Consider the following 19,226-nt stretch of genomic DNA (forward strand, 5'->3'; position numbering starts at 1 on the left):
TATGTACATTAGTATACGATTTTAAACGACGTTTTGTCGTGTAGTGGACTATCAGTTTTATTTATCAGTTTAATTTTTATCCAACCCAATCGTTTCGCCATCTTCCAATGATAAGTAATGATATTACGTTTAAAGTTTTCCAAGCTAATTTGTGATGTTCAACGCATACTTTTTATCAGGGCAATATCTACGAGACAATTGAACTAAGCAAAATATAAAATTGCTTCCATCGCATCGCTAATTTTTGTCTTCAATTTTTTTCGTACACTTGCATTCATGATTGCTGGCATTTTGACTCGCAGTGAGTCAAAAATTGACTCAATGTAAGCGCTATTCGTGCCTGATGATACCTGCTCTTGAAATGGTAGAGAATGGCTCACGGCGGAATAGCAACAAGCATGAAAAAGCAAAATCTCTTCTCTCTTGCGAGTCGCTCAGGCAGTCACATATTAAGCATAGCTTTTGCCTCGTCCGGCATTACATGCTTTGCTGTCTCCGTTCTTGAATCGTTCGCAGGCGATGAACGTTAATGAGTTGCGTGAGGCGAATTTCAGCAACCCTGGAGAAATCAATATGACACTGGTTTCTGTTCAAAAAAATGTTGATCAGAAAAAACCTAACCTTACCCAATTTCACACATTTCTGAAGATTTTCCATGTTTAATCGTAGTTTACACTAAAATAAGTAGTAGTAATCACTTTGAAATCGATTTTTTTCTACTCCGAGTGTACTTTTATTGCTGATATCTTTTATACTATTGAATAAACGATAAAAATGTTGCAAATCACTACTGCCGATATGAAAATTTCCGAAAGAATCCTCCTTTTCTTGGTTCCATTTTTCATTGGCAGGTGTCGCTACCGGAAAATCAGTTTTGTGACAATGTGCCAATAGAATCGGATCGCGAAACGAAAATAAGCGACCGTTTGTTGCTTCAGAGAGGATCCTCACAGCAGCGTGCTAACCTTTGATTCTCTGAAATGTCATCGAGAAAAATTCGCTCTCGCACTTGTGTCGGTACTCGAAAATTCTATGTTAAATTAGCCATGCCGGGTTTTTGTTGTTGCGATGATATCCGTCTCTCTTTGATGGTACTGATTCAATCGTGTGAAGAGTTGCCAGTGAGCATTCTTTGATACGATAAAAGCCATCCTTGATAATAATTGTTTGTCTTTTTTTTATCTTTTGCAACAGGTGAAAAATATTGCCCGCGATTTGTACAACCGTTACTTCAAAGCAGCTCAAGCAGTCCCTCGTGGTGCGGTCGCGAAACTGTGCTCGATCGTTCGGCAAATCGAACACGGCCTAGAGGAACAGTGCGCTCCGCGACCAACCACATTACAAGTTCGAGCTCAACAGCAGCAACAACCAGGAAGTAGCACCTGGCAGGAGAAGTTGTACAACGCTTTGAACGATCTGGTGCAATTGCTCAACGAGGATGGCGTAATAAGTGCTTATGAAATGCACAGCTCCGGTTTGGTTCAAGCGTTGGTGGCAGTTCTCTCGAAGAACTACTGGGAACTAGGGATGAATCGTAGTCGGGCTAACAAGTACCAGAAACAACGAATATCCATCTTTAAAAAGTGCATGTACGGAGACTCGAAGAACGGCAAAAATACGGCAAGCATTCTGGTTCAGAAACTAGTATCTGTTCTGGAGAGTATCGAGAAGCTTCCGGTTCATATGTATGACTCACCGGGTGGAAGTTACGGTTTGCAAATTCTGACAAAAAGACTCAGCTTCCGTTTGGAACGAGCTGCTTGCGAACAAACCCTTTTTGACAGAACCGGTAGAAACCTGAAAATGGAACCACTGGCCACCGTTGGACAGTTGAATAAATACCTACTGAAGATGGTTGCAAAACAGTGGTACGACATGGAGCGGACTTCGTTCCTGTATCTGAAAAAACTGAAGGATTCGAAGGCCGGAAGTATTCAGTTCAAGCATCAACATGACTTCGATGAGAACGGTATTATCTACTACATTGGAACTAACGGTAAATCGACGGAATGGGTAAATCCTGCTCAGTACGGATTAGTCACTGTTACCAGCAGCGAAGGTAAACAGCTGCCCTATGGTAAATTGGAGGACATTCTGTCGCGAGACAGTGTGAGTGTCAATTGTCACACCAAGGATAACAAAAAATCTTGGTTCGCAATCGACTTAGGAATGCATGTCGTCCCAACTGCGTACACGTTGCGACACGCTCGAGGTTACGGTCGATCTGCACTGAGAAACTGGATGTTCCAAATGTCCAAGGATGGAACCAATTGGGTAACAATGCTCACTCACACGGATGATAAAAGTTTGGCAGAACCGGGAAGTACCTGCACGTGGCCTATCGAGTGCACATCGGAAGAACATCAAGGGTTCCGTCATGCCCGAATTCATCAGAACGGTAGAAATGCTTCCGGTCAAACGCATTATTTGAGTTTGAGTGGTTTCGAAATCTACGGCAAAGTAGTTTCCGTGTGCGATGATATGGGCAAAGCCGCGGCCAAAGAGAACGAAGCAAAGCTCAGAAAAGAGCGGCGTCAGATTCGTGCTCAACTCAAATACATAACGCAGGGGGCTCGAGTCGTACGGGGAGTTGATTGGCATTGGGATGATCAGGATGGAAGCCCTGCCGGAGAGGGAACAGTTACCGGCGAAATTCATAACGGTTGGATCGATGTCAAGTGGGACCATGGCCTACGCAATTCTTACCGGATGGGAGCAGAAGGCAAATATGACCTGAAGCTAGCGAACAGCGACAATCTTGTGGTGCCGTATGATATCACTAATACCGGCAGTGGACTCCCGATAAGTTCAACGACAACATCGACCAACAAAAAGGCATACGACAAGTCACTCAATGTTCTAACTAGTCGTAAATCCAGCTCTACCCCTAGTCTACCGGATGCAACGGAGAACAAATCGTCCGTAGCGTCAACCGAACAGGCCACATCAGTGGACAATCTTGCCTGGAAACAGGCCGTCGAAGTTATTGCCGAAAATGTTCTGTCTTGTGCACGTTCGGATTTAGCCAATACCGGCGCCGGGAACAGCAGTAATGACCTGTCCGCACCGGGTATGAATAACAACAATCTGAACAATCAAGAAGTTTCGGTTATCGTACATTCACTCGGCGAACGAGGAAATATTCCCGATTTATCGCAAATCAATAATAGTACATCGACGCTAGTCTCAGATCTGGCCACAATTACGGAAAATTTGACTCTATCCGACAATATTAAGAACAACATTGGAGCTGGAAATGGGCCGCCATTTGTCAGTAACTTCAGTACCCAACTAACTGCTAGTTCTTCATCTTCATCGGAGGAAAACAATAAAACCAACAATATCAACGAAACAAACAATAAAATCAATCTGAACAACAGCGGCAGCGGCAGTAGCGGCTCTGGAAAAACTGCGTATCTGCCGACAAAATTAGACGTTCTGGATAAGATGCGAGAGGGTGTCGATATGCTTCGAAACAACACAAACAATTTACTCTCTTCGGAACTGTTGACTCAGTCGAATTTGCTTTCCTCGGTCAAAATAGCCCTACCGACACCACAGCCTCAGGCTAACATCGTTCCCAGTGGAACCATATTTGTGGCAAGCACAAGCACCAGCAGTACCAGTACGCTTCCGATTGATAAGACGACCGGCGATGTGAAGTTCAACAATACCATCAATAACAACTCCGTAACCGGGGGAGGAGTTACCAAAAAAGTTCTGAACGAAGTAAAACAGCTGGAATCGGACGACCGCGATGTTGCCAACAATCTACGGAACAATATCATTGTGGTCGATTCGGAGGCTGGTACCTCAAAGGAAACAACTCCGAACCTCGACTCGCCATCGGTTGGTGTCGTAAATCCGATGAGTGTCAGCGTTCCAAACTTGACAAGCAACGATAACAACGCCCAGCAGGAATCACAGACTCCTCCTGGCTTGCTGGAAACATTCGCTGCTATCGCCCGGAGACGAACGTCCGGAAGCTCAGGTTCTCCTAATAACCATCTCAATAATCAACAAACTGTATCCGGTACGCCGGGAAGCAGCGGTGCGAATCAAACCCAACCGAACAACCAGTTGAGCAGTGTCGTGTCGAACATTCAAGCCAGTACGGGATTTTTCCCTAGAGGGCCCAACTCGGTCACTAGTCTGGTGAAATTAGCCTTATCTAGCAACTTCCACAGTGGACTACTCAGTACTGCACAAAGTTATCCGAGTTTGTCAAGTTCATCCAATAATGCTAATAATATTTCGGTTGGTAGTGGAAATACAGCTACGATTAGTAACAACAATTCCAACAGCGGAACAGGCTCAACTGGGGTACAAGCTGGAACAGGACAAGCCGTTTTGAATCCGGCTTTAACGATGAGCCTGACATCGACCAGCAGTGATAGCGAACAAGTTTCTCTGGAGGATTTCCTCGAACAGTGTCGTGCTCCGACCTTACTCGGGGATCTGGAAGACGATGAAGATATGGAAGACGAAAACGATGATGACGAAAATGAGGATGAGTACGAGGAAGTGGGAAACACATTGTTGCAAGTCATGGTTTCGCGAAATCTGCTTTCCTTCATGGATGAAGAAACGCTGGAGAATCGTTTGGCGGCAGCCGGGAAACGGAAATCATGGGATGATGAGTTTGTGTTGAAACGACAGTTTTCCGCACTGATTCCGGCTTTCGATCCCCGTCCTGGTAGAACAAATGTCAACCAAACCAGTGATTTGGAGATACCGGCTCCGGGTTCCTCGACCGAAAGCAGTCATTCCAGTGGCCATTCCGACCATACCCCTCTGCCACAACCATCTCTGGCGCTGCTGCTTCGTGGGCCAAACATCAACGGTGTTACGGATGTAGAAATTCCGCTTACTCAACCCGACTGGACTATTTTCCGAGCTGTTCAGGAATTGGTCCTACAAACAAACATGACCAAACAGGATAAATTTCGCAAAATATGGCAACCGACTTATACAATCGTTTACCGAGAGGCCGGTAACAGCACATCATGCCGCGAAGATTTCAGCAGCGGCGAAGAAGGACGCACAACTCCAGTGGTTTCGATGTTCACCATGAGAAGTGGCGGTTCCACGCTTTCCCCAAGCTCACCTATCCCGGGAACACCCTCGCATACCTCTGGAAACCATTGTACCGTGGAAGATGTTTTACAACTTCTCGGTCAACTGAATGCCATTAATCGAACACTGGCATCGTCTCCATCTAATAACGACAAGAATCTCATTCCGGACGTGGAGAGCAACAACCTGAACCCGGAAATCTTCATGAGCAAAAAGATTACAAATAAGCTGCAACAGCAAATTCAAGATCCTTTGGTGCTAGCCAGTGGCAGTCTACCTAAATGGTGCGAAGATTTCAACCAGGGATGTCCATTCTTGTTTCCCTTCGAGACACGCCAGCTATACTTCAATTGTACCGCGTTCGGTGCCTCCCGGAGTATCGTGTGGTTACAGTCGCAACGAGATGTGAATCTAGAACGACAGCGAGCACCGGGACTTAGTCCAAGACACGCGGAACAGCATGAATTCCGTGTTGGCAGGCTGAAGCACGAACGAGTCAAAGTACCGCGTGGTGAAAATTTACTGGAATGGGCTCAACAGGTAGGTTCTTTATTCTACTGTCCCTGGGATACGGATAACTGATAATTCTTTTTTTTTTTTGTTATTCTATTCTGCAGGTGATGAAAGGTCACTGCAATCGCAAATCAGTACTAGAAGTCGAATTTGTTGGAGAGGAAGGTACCGGTCTTGGACCAACATTGGAATTCTACGCTCTGGTTGCTGCCGAACTACAGCGTAGTGACCTTGGAATGTGGCTGTGTGACGACGAACCAAAACTAATTGAAAACGAAATTGACCTGGGTGAAGGCAGTAAACCCATCGGGTACTACGTGAGACGATCAACCGGTCTGTTTCCGGCTCCACTCCCACAGGAGTCCGAGATTTGTGATTTCGTGTCCAACTATTTCTGGTTCCTGGGTGTGTTCCTAGCTAAGGTGCTCCAAGATGATCGTCTGGTCGATCTTCCGTTGTCAAACAGTTTCTTGCAATTGCTGTGTCACAACAGATCGATTGCTCCGGATTCACTCAGTGGAGTCCCGTGCAAACCTGGCCTAAATGATGATATTATGATTTCATCTCTCATGTCAGAAGATAGTGATCGCGATTTGGTCGATTCATATCAATCCAAACTAGCCAACGATGGTTGTTGGTACGATGGAATTCTATCACAGGAAAATCTGCAGGAAATCGATCCGATTCGGTATGAATTTCTAAAGGAACTACAGGAATTGGTGCAGCAAAAGCAAAATATTGAGCAAAATGACGATCTCAGCTCGGAGGAAAAACTACTCCAAATCAGTGAGTTGAAATTCAACACCAAAACCGGAAGCGTGGCACTGGAGGATCTGGCTCTTACTTTCACTTACTTGCCTAGTTCGAAAAATTACGGCTACCAGTCTGCCGATCTGATTCCTAACGGCTCTAATATTGATGTTACAATAAACAACGTCGAAGAGTATTGTAATTTGACGATAAACTTCTGCCTCCAGGAGGGCATTTCTAAGCAACTGGCCGCATTCCATCGTGGCTTTTGTGAAGTGTTTCCGTTGAGTAAGCTTGCCGCGTTTACACCCGAGGAAATTCGCAAGATGCTCTGCGGAGAACAAAATCCGGAATGGACTAGAGAAGACATTATCACCTACACCGAACCGAAGCTAGGATATACTAAGGAAAGGTAAGAGCATCATTTTGTTATGTACATAGAACGTAGACATGATCATTATATTTTTCATTTGTCATTTTGTTTTCAGCCCCGGCTTCTTGCGATTCGTCAACGTATTAATGGGCATGAGTGCCAGCGAAAGGAAAGCATTTTTGCAGTTCACTACCGGCTGCAGTAGTTTGCCACCAGGTGGTCTAGCTAATTTACATCCTCGCCTCACGGTGGTCCGAAAGGTAGATGCCGGAGAGGGTTCCTATCCATCCGTCAACACCTGCGTCCATTATCTGAAACTACCCGATTATCCAAATGAGGAAATTCTAAGGGAGCGACTGCTAACCGCTACGAAGGAAAAAGGATTCCATCTGAACTAAGATCAGGTGACTGATTGAATGTGGGTTACAACATCGTATAAAAACTTGAAATGACTTTTCCTCTTGAAACTAGATATGCTGAATTGAGACGCTACTTCAGAAACAAGAAATATTACTAGTGAAAATTGAATAATATTTTTAGATAAAGAACTCATCACCTTTAAACAAAATTTAAAAAATAAATATAACAAAAAATGACATGTTGACGATTACTTAAAGTTATCGATTTGTTGTGGTTTTAAGTTTTAAAACGCTAAAAAAAATAATTGCAATTCCTTTTAGAGAAGCGTACACAGTAAGCTAATAAAGAAGTGAAAATAAGAATTAAACGAACAGAGTTTAGATTACTGCTCTAATAGCCCCACACTGAGTTTGCTGTGAATACAACCAACTAGGATTAATTTGAGGAAAGGTAAACGTGACAACATTCTGAGAAGAAGTTATGTTATATCTACCGTTTATATTGTAAATAAAATCCTACTACTTACACGCGCGCAGCTAGAACAACAAACATTACGTGATGAAATTTCATTTGTAGACCAAGTCAATCGACAATTACAACTCAACTAAAAATGAATGACATATGCTTGTTTCAAATACAAAAAGGCATTATTTTTAGGAAAATTTTCGCTATCCACCAATGAAAATAATAATAATAAAAACAGCTGATAGATTGCTATAATGTCTCTAAAGGTTAACTCAACGTTGATGATATAGTAGCCAAGCGCAGAAAGTTTACCATTTATATTATGCATCCTTCAGTAAATTTGAACAATGTGCTGTCTGTTAGACCCATATGTCAACGCATTGCAACAGGAGAAGCATATGTCAATGAATCGTGAAATATGTGCATTCAAATATTCAGAGTATGAGTTTCATTTTCATCCGAACAATCAACAACCAGCTAAACCCCGCCACAATGAAATTTTCGCATCAAATAGATTCAAACTTTCGAGAAAGACATTCGATTCCTTGCAAATGGCAGGCAATCGACGCGTATTTAGTTTATGTTCTTCAGTTTTGTATAAACAGTTACCAATATCAGATCTTACCAATACTCCAGTTTGCATCCATTGCCATATTTCTCACCAATCGTATCCAAATATTCAGTCCTCGGAACCATTCCACTACACTCTTAGGACATAGTGGCCCTTATTACCGGTGTCACTTCACGGTGGAAATCAAATGAAGTGAATGTAGGTCCTTATTACGGAAGTCGCATCAGAGACAAAAGTAATTACTTGTATGAACTTGACGTCATTATGAACATCATGCCACCAACATTTTGTTGAACAAATTAGTTTTCTCCGCCACAGTGATCACTTTACTATGCGTGATACTGGTAATAGGTAAAATCAAGTGTAGTGAATGTAAAAAGTGGAAGAGAGAACGGTAATAACGGCCGAAAATGCTAAACTATGGACAATGCAAGGAAAATTACGAACGGTTTTTAAAAAATCAAGTTTAAAAAAGATATATTAACGTCAATAAAACCACATTAAGGAGTTCAAATTCACATCACCAACAGGACGTCAAGCCGAAATAGGTGATACATTTGAAGGATTTAAAATATTTTTTGCATTTCATAGAAGTCCTTAAGACAAATCTGCATCTAATTTTATCGTCTCATTTATTATTTTCAGTAGTGAAAACACATTTATTTACAACACACATTTATTAACACTTTTGCCCTTCCTTTCTAGCAATCGTAGTATCGCCCTGTTTGTTGGCATGGAGCACGGAGGGCGAATCCAGATGAGCCAAGTAAAAATTTCAAATATCTTCAGACAGGATTGCAAAAGCTGGTGAGTCCGAAAAAAATGTCTGCGGGTTGTTATTTCACAAAACCGGTTTAGCGAGCAAAAAAAGAACATCGCGAAAAGAACAAGTCTAAAAATTTTGACAAGTCTGCGAAAAATTCGATCTTCAAAAGAAATCTGCAGTTTTGCAGACAAATCTACATCTCACATTGTGCGAAATTTCTATGACAAACACAACTTCTCTCATACACTGTGGAAATCATAAGTTGTTCGTATGAAAACTATACTAGTGATAGATGAGATGTATATTGCGGAGGTATATTTTTCATATTAATCTTATGAAATGGTGATTTTTTATGTATCATAAGATTTGCCTTATGATTTTCGCTAGTCAAGATATACCTGGCATCTCTGGGCGAAACTTCCGAAAACAAATGGAATGACAGTTTCACCCTATACAATTATTTGTACTAGAATCAGAATTTCATGTCAAAATTGCAGGATTTTTAAGCATTTGTCTATCTGTTTACTTTCATAAAATTCGCCCTTATGATTTAAAATATCGATTATTCATAATTCATACTGATATATGCCTATTTTCGTACGAAGTCCTTTTTGTTGCTCAATCCAGATTTGAATCCTTGTTCATAAGTTCCCAGAGCAAATGTAGTATATATTTTAGAACAGATGTAATATACAGATTTTTGCACATATTTTTGTGAAAATGTTACAAAACCTTCCACAATTTTACTTTGATCATTGAAAAATATTTTAATGTTTTGTTATACACCATTCAATTAATTGTGAACATGGTTTTTGCATGAAATTGGCACATTGTCGCAAAACTGATTTTCCGGTAGCGACACCTGCCAATGAAAAATGGAGCCAAGAAAAGGAGGATTCTTTCGGAAATTTTCATATCGGCAGTAGTGATTTGCAACATTTTTTATCGTTTATTCAATAGTACAAATAGATATCAGCAATAAAAGTACACTCGGAGTAGTAGAAAATCGATTTCAAAGTGATTACTGTTACTTTTTTTTAGTGTAAACTACGATTAAACATGGAAAATCTTCAGAAATGTGTGAAATTGTGTGAGGTTAGGTTTTTTCGGATCAACATTTTTTAAAGAGAAACCAGTGTAACGTCGATTTCTCGAGTACTAGAATGTATAGCGATCGAGTACTATTTATATCGGATACTTTATTTGTTATTTCCAGACATTTTAAGAATGGTATCAAACCAAGTTTAATGCTCTATTCTGAATAAACGGTAGATTTCGCACAATGAACTAAGATCAACATTACCGCCTCAGAGTGAAAACTTTTTCTTCAACTTCTACTATGATTTTTCAAATGAATTTGCCCGTTTTCATAAGAAATCGTTGAAAAGGTGGAGTAATTAGAAATTTTCCTACCGATTTGACAGCTCTTTCTGAAAGTATCATCTCTAAACATATATTGTTTGAAACACCACGTGTACAATAAATTCAATTGTGAATCGTAGAAAAAATACATTGAATCATTAGAAATGAAAAAAATGTCAAGATACAATAAAAGGACGGGTGCGTAATGTCAAAGACATAACTGGATGACGTGAATACGAAAAAAACTGACTCCTATTGACGACCGAAGTCTGAATGAGAACACGACTTGAGCGTTTCACTCTATATACTTGGTTCTTACTGATGGTGGGAGAACCTCACCTCGACATCCAGTTCCGTCTGAACCACTAGAAGAAATGAACGATTTTCAACCAAAATTTACCTTTTATACTCGTCCAGTAGATAAATAGAATTGATATGTGCCATACTACCTCAAAACCGTCGTCCGGGAGCGAAAAAGCAAGCAAGTGTGATGAATTTTCCTTATTATTTCCAAAAGTTTCAAAAAACATTGTTTTTCAGTTATTTATGCTTATCTCACGCTGTCGAAAATTTAATACAAAATTCTTGATCATATTTCCGATAGCTTGTAGAAAAAATTATGTTGTTGGGTTAAGTACATCAAGAGATATTCGCGATAAAGTTCTGCCCATTCTTGTACAGGGTAAATTTTGAAAAGGCGCCCCATAGTAAAGTAAGTCGTATTCACGACAAAATGTATTGTAACCCATATATCTAATTGTGAATCAATTGTTTATGCTGTAAAATCAATGATTTATTTAATTACGGGTAGAGTGCCCATAACCAGCGTAACGACTTCTCATCTGTAATGATGGCAACAATTCAAAATTTTTAATTCGAGATGTTGGCAGTTTCGATAGCTTTACATTGTAGATGATAGGTCGTTTGCATGTTTGGAACAAAGCTGTCGTTCCAAACGAACAGCTGTCGTCGCTCTAAGCACTAAGTTTTACCACTCCAACGATATCAGATCTACGGAAGTATTCATAGATCTACGTATTCAGAGATTTTCTATGGATATACGGATTCGTAGATATGATCTACGGAAACTGGAATATTTCTACGGATATCTACAGGAGTTGGTATTTTTATACGGAAGACTACGGGATCTGTTGTCCTTGTATATATGTATTAATATAGGGTTCGTAAGTGGAGGTTTGGGTGTACATCGAAACAACGTATTGAGTACATTACATCTCCCTAACTGAGGCCAACGTCATCTGGAAGACTCATGATATATTCCACCCACCGGCCGGTGCCGATCGCCAGCTGAAGGTTGGATCTGCCAAAGTCGACCACTGCGACCCCAATACAACATTATCCAATCATACTATCCTAGTTTTAAGTTAGTCGTTAATAAAATTAGAAAAAGTCCTTGGCACCTTAGAGCTAAAGCAGTGTGCCTTAAAAATAATTATATTATTGAATAAAAAAAAAAAAAAAAATCTCCCTAACTGAATACTGTATATGATTCTGATATGAAATATGTATATTTTCATGTAATATTACAACCTTTAGAACAACAAGATTGTTGTGATATTTTATCATAATCGCTGCACATCAGTAGTGAGTAGTGATGTGCAGCAATTTTGATGTAAGATCACAAATGTGCTGGTGTCGTTCTAAAGGTTGTATTATTACACGAAAAGATGCATAATTTCCTATCAGAATCGTATAAACACTCAGCCAAGCTGATGTAATCTACTCAATACGTTGTTTCGATGTAATAACGTGTGATTTATCTGTAATACTTCTTGAACACAGAAAATTAGCATTTGAAGTTCTGAACGTCAAATTATTTTCACATCAATTAATAATCACATTGAGATTGTTACAATTCTTTTTAAGCTGTTCAGCAACACATACCTAGCCGAATAAATTGCCAGTCGGCCAAATACAGCTTGGGAAATTGAAAAAGTGCCGTTATTTTTCGATCATGCCAGTATTGACAGAATGACGACAATTTTAGATCTTTTGACAAAATTTTCGTCAAAACGGAAAGGTTTCAATTACGCTATCAATAATTTTGGCAATACTTCTTCATCAGCTTGTGCCCAGCAGCGCTGCCAACTATACCGATTTCTCGGTATTTATACCGATTTTTGGACTCGATACAGGAATACAGATATGCTCTCTCAAAATACCGATTTTTCAATTTTCGTACAGATAAATACAGATTTTCAGTTTTTGTGTTGGATTCCATAGGGGTAAACCAGGTCGAGTGACCTTTTTTTGTCGCAAAATCAGTTTCCGCACTATCGATGTTTGATTTTTCGAGAAACATATTGTACAGATAAATTTTTTCGCCAAATACAGATTTTTCGAAAAAACAGTTGACAGCACTGGTGCCCAGTCCCCAACACATGCGTCGGACTATCAGCAGAGCTGCCATATCTGTGTTTCAAAATAAAAAAATCCTTTCATCATCTAAGACGCATGAATTACATCACAATCTGTGAAAACCTTGGTGGAATAACTAAAAAGTTCGTTAGTTTTTCGGAATAATTATAAAAATCTTTGGAAATTGATAAGTTTTTCTAAAATGTGAAAAAATCTGTGATCTATGACAAAGGATCTATGTAGCAAAAATAAAAAATCTGTGAATATGGTAACCCTGACTATCAGTGTAACATTTGTTCTATCGTGCAAGAACTGTTGTACGGTTCATGCTACAAGCGTATAGAGTATTATGTAAATCAAAATTGTCGCACGGCGGATCTGCCAAAAGTTTTGTTATCTCATATAAAATGGTTCTTTATTCCTGAATATTTCTGTCTGTTTGGTGGAGAGCCTGAAACAGGCGACAGATTTGCCAAGTTAGTGAGACAAAATCAGTTTTCTGGAAAAAGTTACAACTTATCAAATTCAGCTTGCTTGAAAACAATTTCCATGACCCAAAATCAACCATATTAATTTAGTTTTTCTTCCGCAGTACCGTTAGTTACGACTGTTGTTTTCTGAATGATGGGTTTATTCCGGTCTACGTCTTATACAGCTTTCATAAACCTATGCTTTCCGTTTCTCTTTCTCTGGTAATAAACTCAATACAAGTATTCCCTAGGATTGTTGATTACCGTGTGCAACAAATACCAGATAAAAAAAATCAATTTAAAATTTCTTGCACAAGGAGTAATTATTGGCGTATTCGATTTACATACTTGTTTCATATATTCTTTTCAGATAACTCAATAAAAACAAAAACAAACAATCTCACATTAATTTTATGTTCCATTATTTTCCAATGAACAAAACTACAATTAATAATAGGGTAGCAGAGGTATTTTAGCTACTTCATATATTTTGGCCCATCTAACAAATTTTATGGATTTAACCGATGTTAAGAAACCAATGTTGCATAAATTTGAAGCTAATCATATTAAATTACCTATTGATGAAGGGTTTTTCAAAGATATTACAACATTTGGTGGATATTTTTACAAAGTGGGCCAAAGTGAAATTAATCCTAAGTAGGCCAAATAACCTCTGTTACCCTAGTTTTGCCATCTTATTTCTAAATATGAAGCAGACAAATTGAGTCACTACTTTAAAATATTGAAAAAATGACTATGAAAAATATGACTATGTTCAATAGAGATCAAAGCAATCAATCAATTTCATTTTTGAAATTATACACTTTCTCTAATGGCGTTTTCGTTTTTAATTTGCACTACACCGGTGCAGTGCTACACTGAGGCATGAATAAACGAACAAAAATGACGAAAACATAAACAGTAACCATTGACTACAATAAACGATTCCATTGCACAGAGCTACACCAAACTTTTGACGAGTGCTACACCAGTGGTATCGGTGCAGAAAAAGTGTAGCACTGGTGTAGTGCAATTGATAAAAACGAACGGTTTCAGTGCAGCTTTCGCTACACCAGTGTAGTGCAATTTAAAAACGAAAACGACATAAGTTTACTTTTCACGTTAAATAAAAATTCAGTTTTATGTTCAACCGAACAACTCGAGTTTGTTTCCCAGCGGCCCGCAGAGGCACACAACTAATATTGACGGTAACTGAGATTGGCTTTGACGGACCGTTTGAGTCGAACTTAAAAGGACCTGCCCAGAGAAACCACCCAGCTTTCATTCCACCGATTCGCGGCATGAAAGAAAACAGTGCAGCGCTCGAAACCACAGAGCTCTCTCTCGTCAGCGTAGGCCATGAAAACTTAACCTAAATTTTGTTGAGATTGAATCCCAACGCGAACCTACCGACAACTCTACATTAAAATTCCAACGAACAAGCACATTAAAATAACCGTCACCGCATTGGAAGTAAGTTTGAATACTTCCCTAGACTGCCTAACTTCAACGAGCTTTTGCTAATGTTGTTGCCTTTCACGATCTCGTTTGATTGTCGATGCATAATCACGCTACATGCTTATGTTGCAGAGTTATCTTACACTCAGAAAAATGAAATGGTAACAGCTACCATATGGGAGGTTAGTTTAACCATACGAGTATAGTGGTTTTCAGCACACAATAAAATCAGATGATGTTAACAATATGTCAACTGTATATGGTATGAATAACTACTACAATTCGAATGTGAAAGCATCTTATTTTTACATTGTACTTATTGTTTTAACTAGTGCCATGGTATTTTTGACATTTCACCTCTGGTTCTTTCGAGACACGGAAATCTGGTTAATTTGACAATGGTGAAGATTATTCGAACATGCAAAAATGTTCAAAAGTTATATTAATTGAAATTTCGATGCAAAAATAACAAGAATACATAAAAATCTGCTTTATTTTTTCAATACATTTTTCACTGATTTAACATTATATATAAACATTACCTATAAAATTAAAAAAAATATTCATAGTTGAAGCTTGTTTTTTAACGCTTGTAGGTATTCAAAATTATCAACTCGTTGCTCTCTTTAACATTTTAATGTTTCTGTTATGAAATCGTTCGTGTTTTTTACCACAAATTTCTTGGGGAATAATACTGTTCCTATAAAGGTGTAGAAAAAACGTTATATAAAAATTTCTAATAAAAGTATTTACACAGAAGCTTAACGGAAAACTCAGAAAATTTTTCGGATATTATTTCCGAAAAACCTTCCATATCCGCTAGAGATATTCATGTGTCGAGTGCTTACGATGCTCCGAATCGAGCTCTCCGTGTTTTGAAACAATTTGTAACATTTTTTCCTTTATCATTATTTCTTATGAAAATTACTCACCTGCAATACCAATACTGAAGTACAACTCGCACTATTACAAAATTAAACACTAATTCAAGATATCGCAATTTCATCGTTGGAATATGAAATCTGCCACTGTAATGAAGCTGAGATGTGACACTAAAAAAGCAGACGCATTGATTGACAATTTGTATGGTCGCACTAAGAGAATACATAGTCGGTCGAAAAACATATAAATTATGTTGATATGAACAATATGTATAGTGCTTTCAAACTTGACAATCTCTACCCAACTATATGTTTATTCATGGTAACATTATTATATTCTGAAGAAGAACTTAATCATATGGTAGTCATAACTATATCACTTCTCAACATTATGGTGACCGAAAGTTCAATTGCACCTTACTTGTAATTGTCATTGGGACTTTTTCGTTCTTATTTTAATGATTGTCAGAATTACCACGCCAGAAAAGTCATAAAGACAAATAGTATAGTCAAGTAGTACAATTTTTGTCCTAGTGCTTACTGCTTATTACAATACAGATGGTGAATAATCTGATATCATGGTCGTTACTATTATTTGAGTACATAGTTGAAATGACCATGAGGAACAGATTGCGGTTACTGTAATATTTTTCTGAGTGTATGTATTGTTACCAGAATTGCCAATGTGCCACATTTATTTTCCTGCATATGAAATATTATTTATATTTCTGCATATGAAATACGAGTTTATTTTAAATTTATTTCAAATAAATTACGTGAAACCGTCTAATAAGTCGAAAAAACGAAAATAGTTGTTAAAAAGTTTAGCTCGTTAGAATAAACTTTTACGTCTATGCATGGCTTCATGTTGCTATGTACGAGCTCCTCATATATTAGCAGTGATAACAATTTCTAGGTATAACTTCAAGATTTGGAAAATGCTATCTAAAAAACGTAAAAAAATTGGTTAAAAAAATCGATCATGAAGTTTTTATGACTGCTGTCAAATGTTTGTCTACTTGTGTAACATCCCTCAAAGCTCGAATTATGAGCTTTATGCCGGTCTGGAGTTTCGTCGTCGCTTTCAAGAACAAAAAGTTGACACACACACTGGCAGAGTTCAGTCATAATTTTGCTCCACGAACTGTTGGACGTGTTTTCTCCGAGTTTCCGATTTGTGGCATTTTTTTTATTTATAAAGTGAAACTTTATTATTTCATTCTCAATTTTCCAAGTTATTACTCTGAAGTTGTATAAACATGGTAAGTGACATTAAACAATGTGTCGAGAATATGCGAACAAAAAAAAAAATGAATGGAAAACTATGCACATATGCAAAAGAGCGCTATCAAAAGATAATAGCGAAGGCTAGCACCGGTCAATCGCTTTGACATAGTTCTTATAACAAGCTTTCCGGATTGGTTTCTCGAAAACAATGCCATCATTTCTTGATTACTTCTTCCAGCACCGGCACATTTATTTTTCCAAAAATTTTCCACCGCAGTTATGATCCGCCATTATTCCAACTTCATTGAGATATTTATACTGATAAGAATTACAATTACTCTTTCCGAGTTGCCTATCACCCAAAGATTAGGAAATCCATCCAACCAAAATATAGGAAATAATAAGTTTTATGTAACATCACTTTCTGGTGACCTTTGTTGCCCTCTCAGTGTTCCTTCGCACTCCATCCGCATCCACCGTTCTCTTTGATGAATCGTACTTGTGCGTGTGTGTGTGTGTTTGTGCGCTCATAGATGTTTCCTATCAATTTACTGATGTCTAAAATATAATCAGTCTGTGCGAAAAAAGTTGGTTTATTTTCGTATCTTGTTTTCACTTTTTCCATGTTCCGCGATTCTTCTCACCTACAAATCTGATTGTTTGACGGAATTATGCGCGAAGTCTGAACCAATTCGTGTAGTAGTGACTGGTGCTGCCGGCCAAATCGCCTACTCGCTGCTGTATATGATTGCCAAGGGAGATGTTTTCGGGCCAAACCAAAAGCTGATACTGCATTTACTGGACATTCCGCCTATGATGGGTGTGCTCGAGGGTGTCGTTATGGAATTAGCCGATTGTGCACTACCACTGCTGGCCGGCGTGATCCCAACTGCCGATCCTGCTGTTGGATTTAAAGATGTTTCTGCCGCGTTCCTGGTTGGAGCCATGCCTCGTAAACAGGGCATGGAACGCAAGGATCTGTTGTCGGCTAACGTGAAGATCTTCAAGGTTCAGGGTGAAGCACTCAACAACAATGCAAAAAAGGTAAAAAAGACAAAAAAAAAATGTGTGCATCCGATTTTAAACTATTCATTATTTCAGGATGTCAAAGTACTGGTTGTTGGTAATCCAGCTAACACCAATGCACTGGTTTGCTCTCATTATGCACCGTCGATCCCTAAGGAAAATTTCACCGCCATGACTCGGTTGGATCAGAATCGGGCACAGTCACAGATCGCCGCTCGTTTGGGAGTTGGTATTTCCAAAGTAAAAAATATCATCATTTGGGGCAACCATTCCTCTACGCAGTTTCCCGATGCCAAGAATGGTACCGTTGAGCTGACTGGTGGTGTGAAAAGCGTTGTCGAAGCCATCGCTAATGATGATTACTTGAATGCGGAGTTTGTGGAGACCGTACAGAAACGTGGAGCAGCGGTTATCAATGCCCGAAAAATGTCATCGGCCATGTCTGCAGCCAAGGCAGCCAGCGATCACATGCGTGATTGGTTCGCCGGTACAAAGGATGGTGAATACGTTTCGATGGGTGTTGTGTCCGACGGAAGCTACGGTATTCCCAAGGACATTGTATTCTCGTTCCCGGTCCAGATTAAGAGCGGCCAGTGGAAGATCGTACAGGGCTTGAGCATTGACAACTTTGCTCGTGGCAAGCTGGACCTCACCGCCAAGGAGCTGCTGGAAGAAAAGGAGGAAGCAATGGCCGTTTGTGCCTCAGATTGACTAACTAAACTGTAAAACGAAACACTTGTAGAAATTTTGATAATCAAAGAGACCAGTTTGCTGCACTTTTTAATTTCATTTCTTCAAATGTTCTGTTTTACGTTGATCCATAAACTTGTTTCCGAATGTACTGAAAGTATAATAGCATTACTCAAAGGCAAAATTTTAGTTATATTTCACCTAGTGAAGAGCCTATAAAATACTATTCATTCACTAAAGAATATATAATGGAACTCACAAAATGTTTTGTTTACTCAAATATTGCAAAAAAACATGTTATAGAAAAAGATTGAGCTATTATTAAACAAAAACATGTAGTTTTAATTATCTTTAGTCGGACTATAAATGTTCCCTGTAAAAAACAACTCGTTACAGTTAGACGTTTGTCGTTATATCAGACCACATCGTTGAAGGACTCAATTTGGAAGTGCCAACATTGTTTAAGAAGTGCGGAAGAACAGACACTAATTCAAATTTTAATTGGTGACGCCCATTACGTTTCATTTAGTTTTAATTTTATGATGATCTTTTAAATTGAATCTGCTATGAAAAATATGCTGAACTTTTGAATCAATAGTTTTTTTTAACTATTTAACGAGAGTGAAACTCGAAACGCTTTTTATAAGTAACCCAAGTTTGACTGCAAATTCTGGTATGGATTGGAATGTGCTAATCACCAACTGACCCAAACTTTCAAGAGTACAAATAAATTGAAAGAGATGTTTCGCAGAAACAAGAGAAGCGATTATTGGAGGGCAATTCAATCACACGACGATAGTAGAAACATCAGCGGGGGTGAACGGTATTCGGTATTCGTTACCTGCAATTAAATTAACCT

The 19,226-nt window shown here is 38.9% G+C and overlaps 2 protein-coding genes across 6 annotated transcripts in view; both read left to right on the top strand.

Annotated features, from left to right (window-relative positions):
* The window catches only part of LOC131432025 (E3 ubiquitin-protein ligase Ufd4), a 44,644-nt gene extending 36,670 nt beyond the window's left edge, over window positions 1-7,974 (top strand). For 4 of the 5 annotated variants that reach the window (XM_058598061.1, XM_058598063.1, XM_058598064.1 and 1 more), the window contains 3 exons: window positions 1,195-5,616; window positions 5,694-6,751; window positions 6,828-7,974. In XM_058598061.1, coding sequence (XP_058454044.1) covers window positions 1,195-5,616; window positions 5,694-6,751; window positions 6,828-7,110 — 5,763 coding nt within the window. In that variant the 3' untranslated portion in view covers window positions 7,111-7,974. The remainder of the gene's footprint in view (window positions 1-1,194; window positions 5,617-5,693; window positions 6,752-6,827) is intronic. The other variant, XM_058598062.1, reaches the window with a different exon arrangement.
* Window positions 7,975-16,528: 8,554 nt separating this feature from the next.
* Window positions 16,529-18,630, top strand: LOC131432027 (malate dehydrogenase, cytoplasmic). The gene is made up of 3 exons (XM_058598066.1): window positions 16,529-16,686; window positions 17,333-17,695; window positions 17,753-18,630. The coding sequence occupies exons 1-3, from the start codon at window positions 16,684-16,686 to the stop codon at window positions 18,386-18,388; spliced, it is 1,002 nt and encodes a 333-aa protein (XP_058454049.1). The 5' UTR covers window positions 16,529-16,683; the 3' UTR covers window positions 18,389-18,630.
* Window positions 18,631-19,226: the final 596 nt, after the last annotated feature.

Source organism: Malaya genurostris, chromosome 2 (genome assembly GCF_030247185.1).
Source record: "Malaya genurostris strain Urasoe2022 chromosome 2, Malgen_1.1, whole genome shotgun sequence".
NCBI lineage: Eukaryota > Metazoa > Arthropoda > Insecta > Diptera > Culicidae > Malaya > Malaya genurostris.

What these genes read in the sequence shown, in the direction of transcription:
- LOC131432027 (XM_058598066.1), top strand. An exon ending in TCAACAACAATGCAAAAAAG is followed by an intron (nt 17,696 to 17,752) that starts GTAAAAAAGACA and finishes TCATTATTTCAG; the next exon opens with GATGTCAAAGTACTGGTTGT.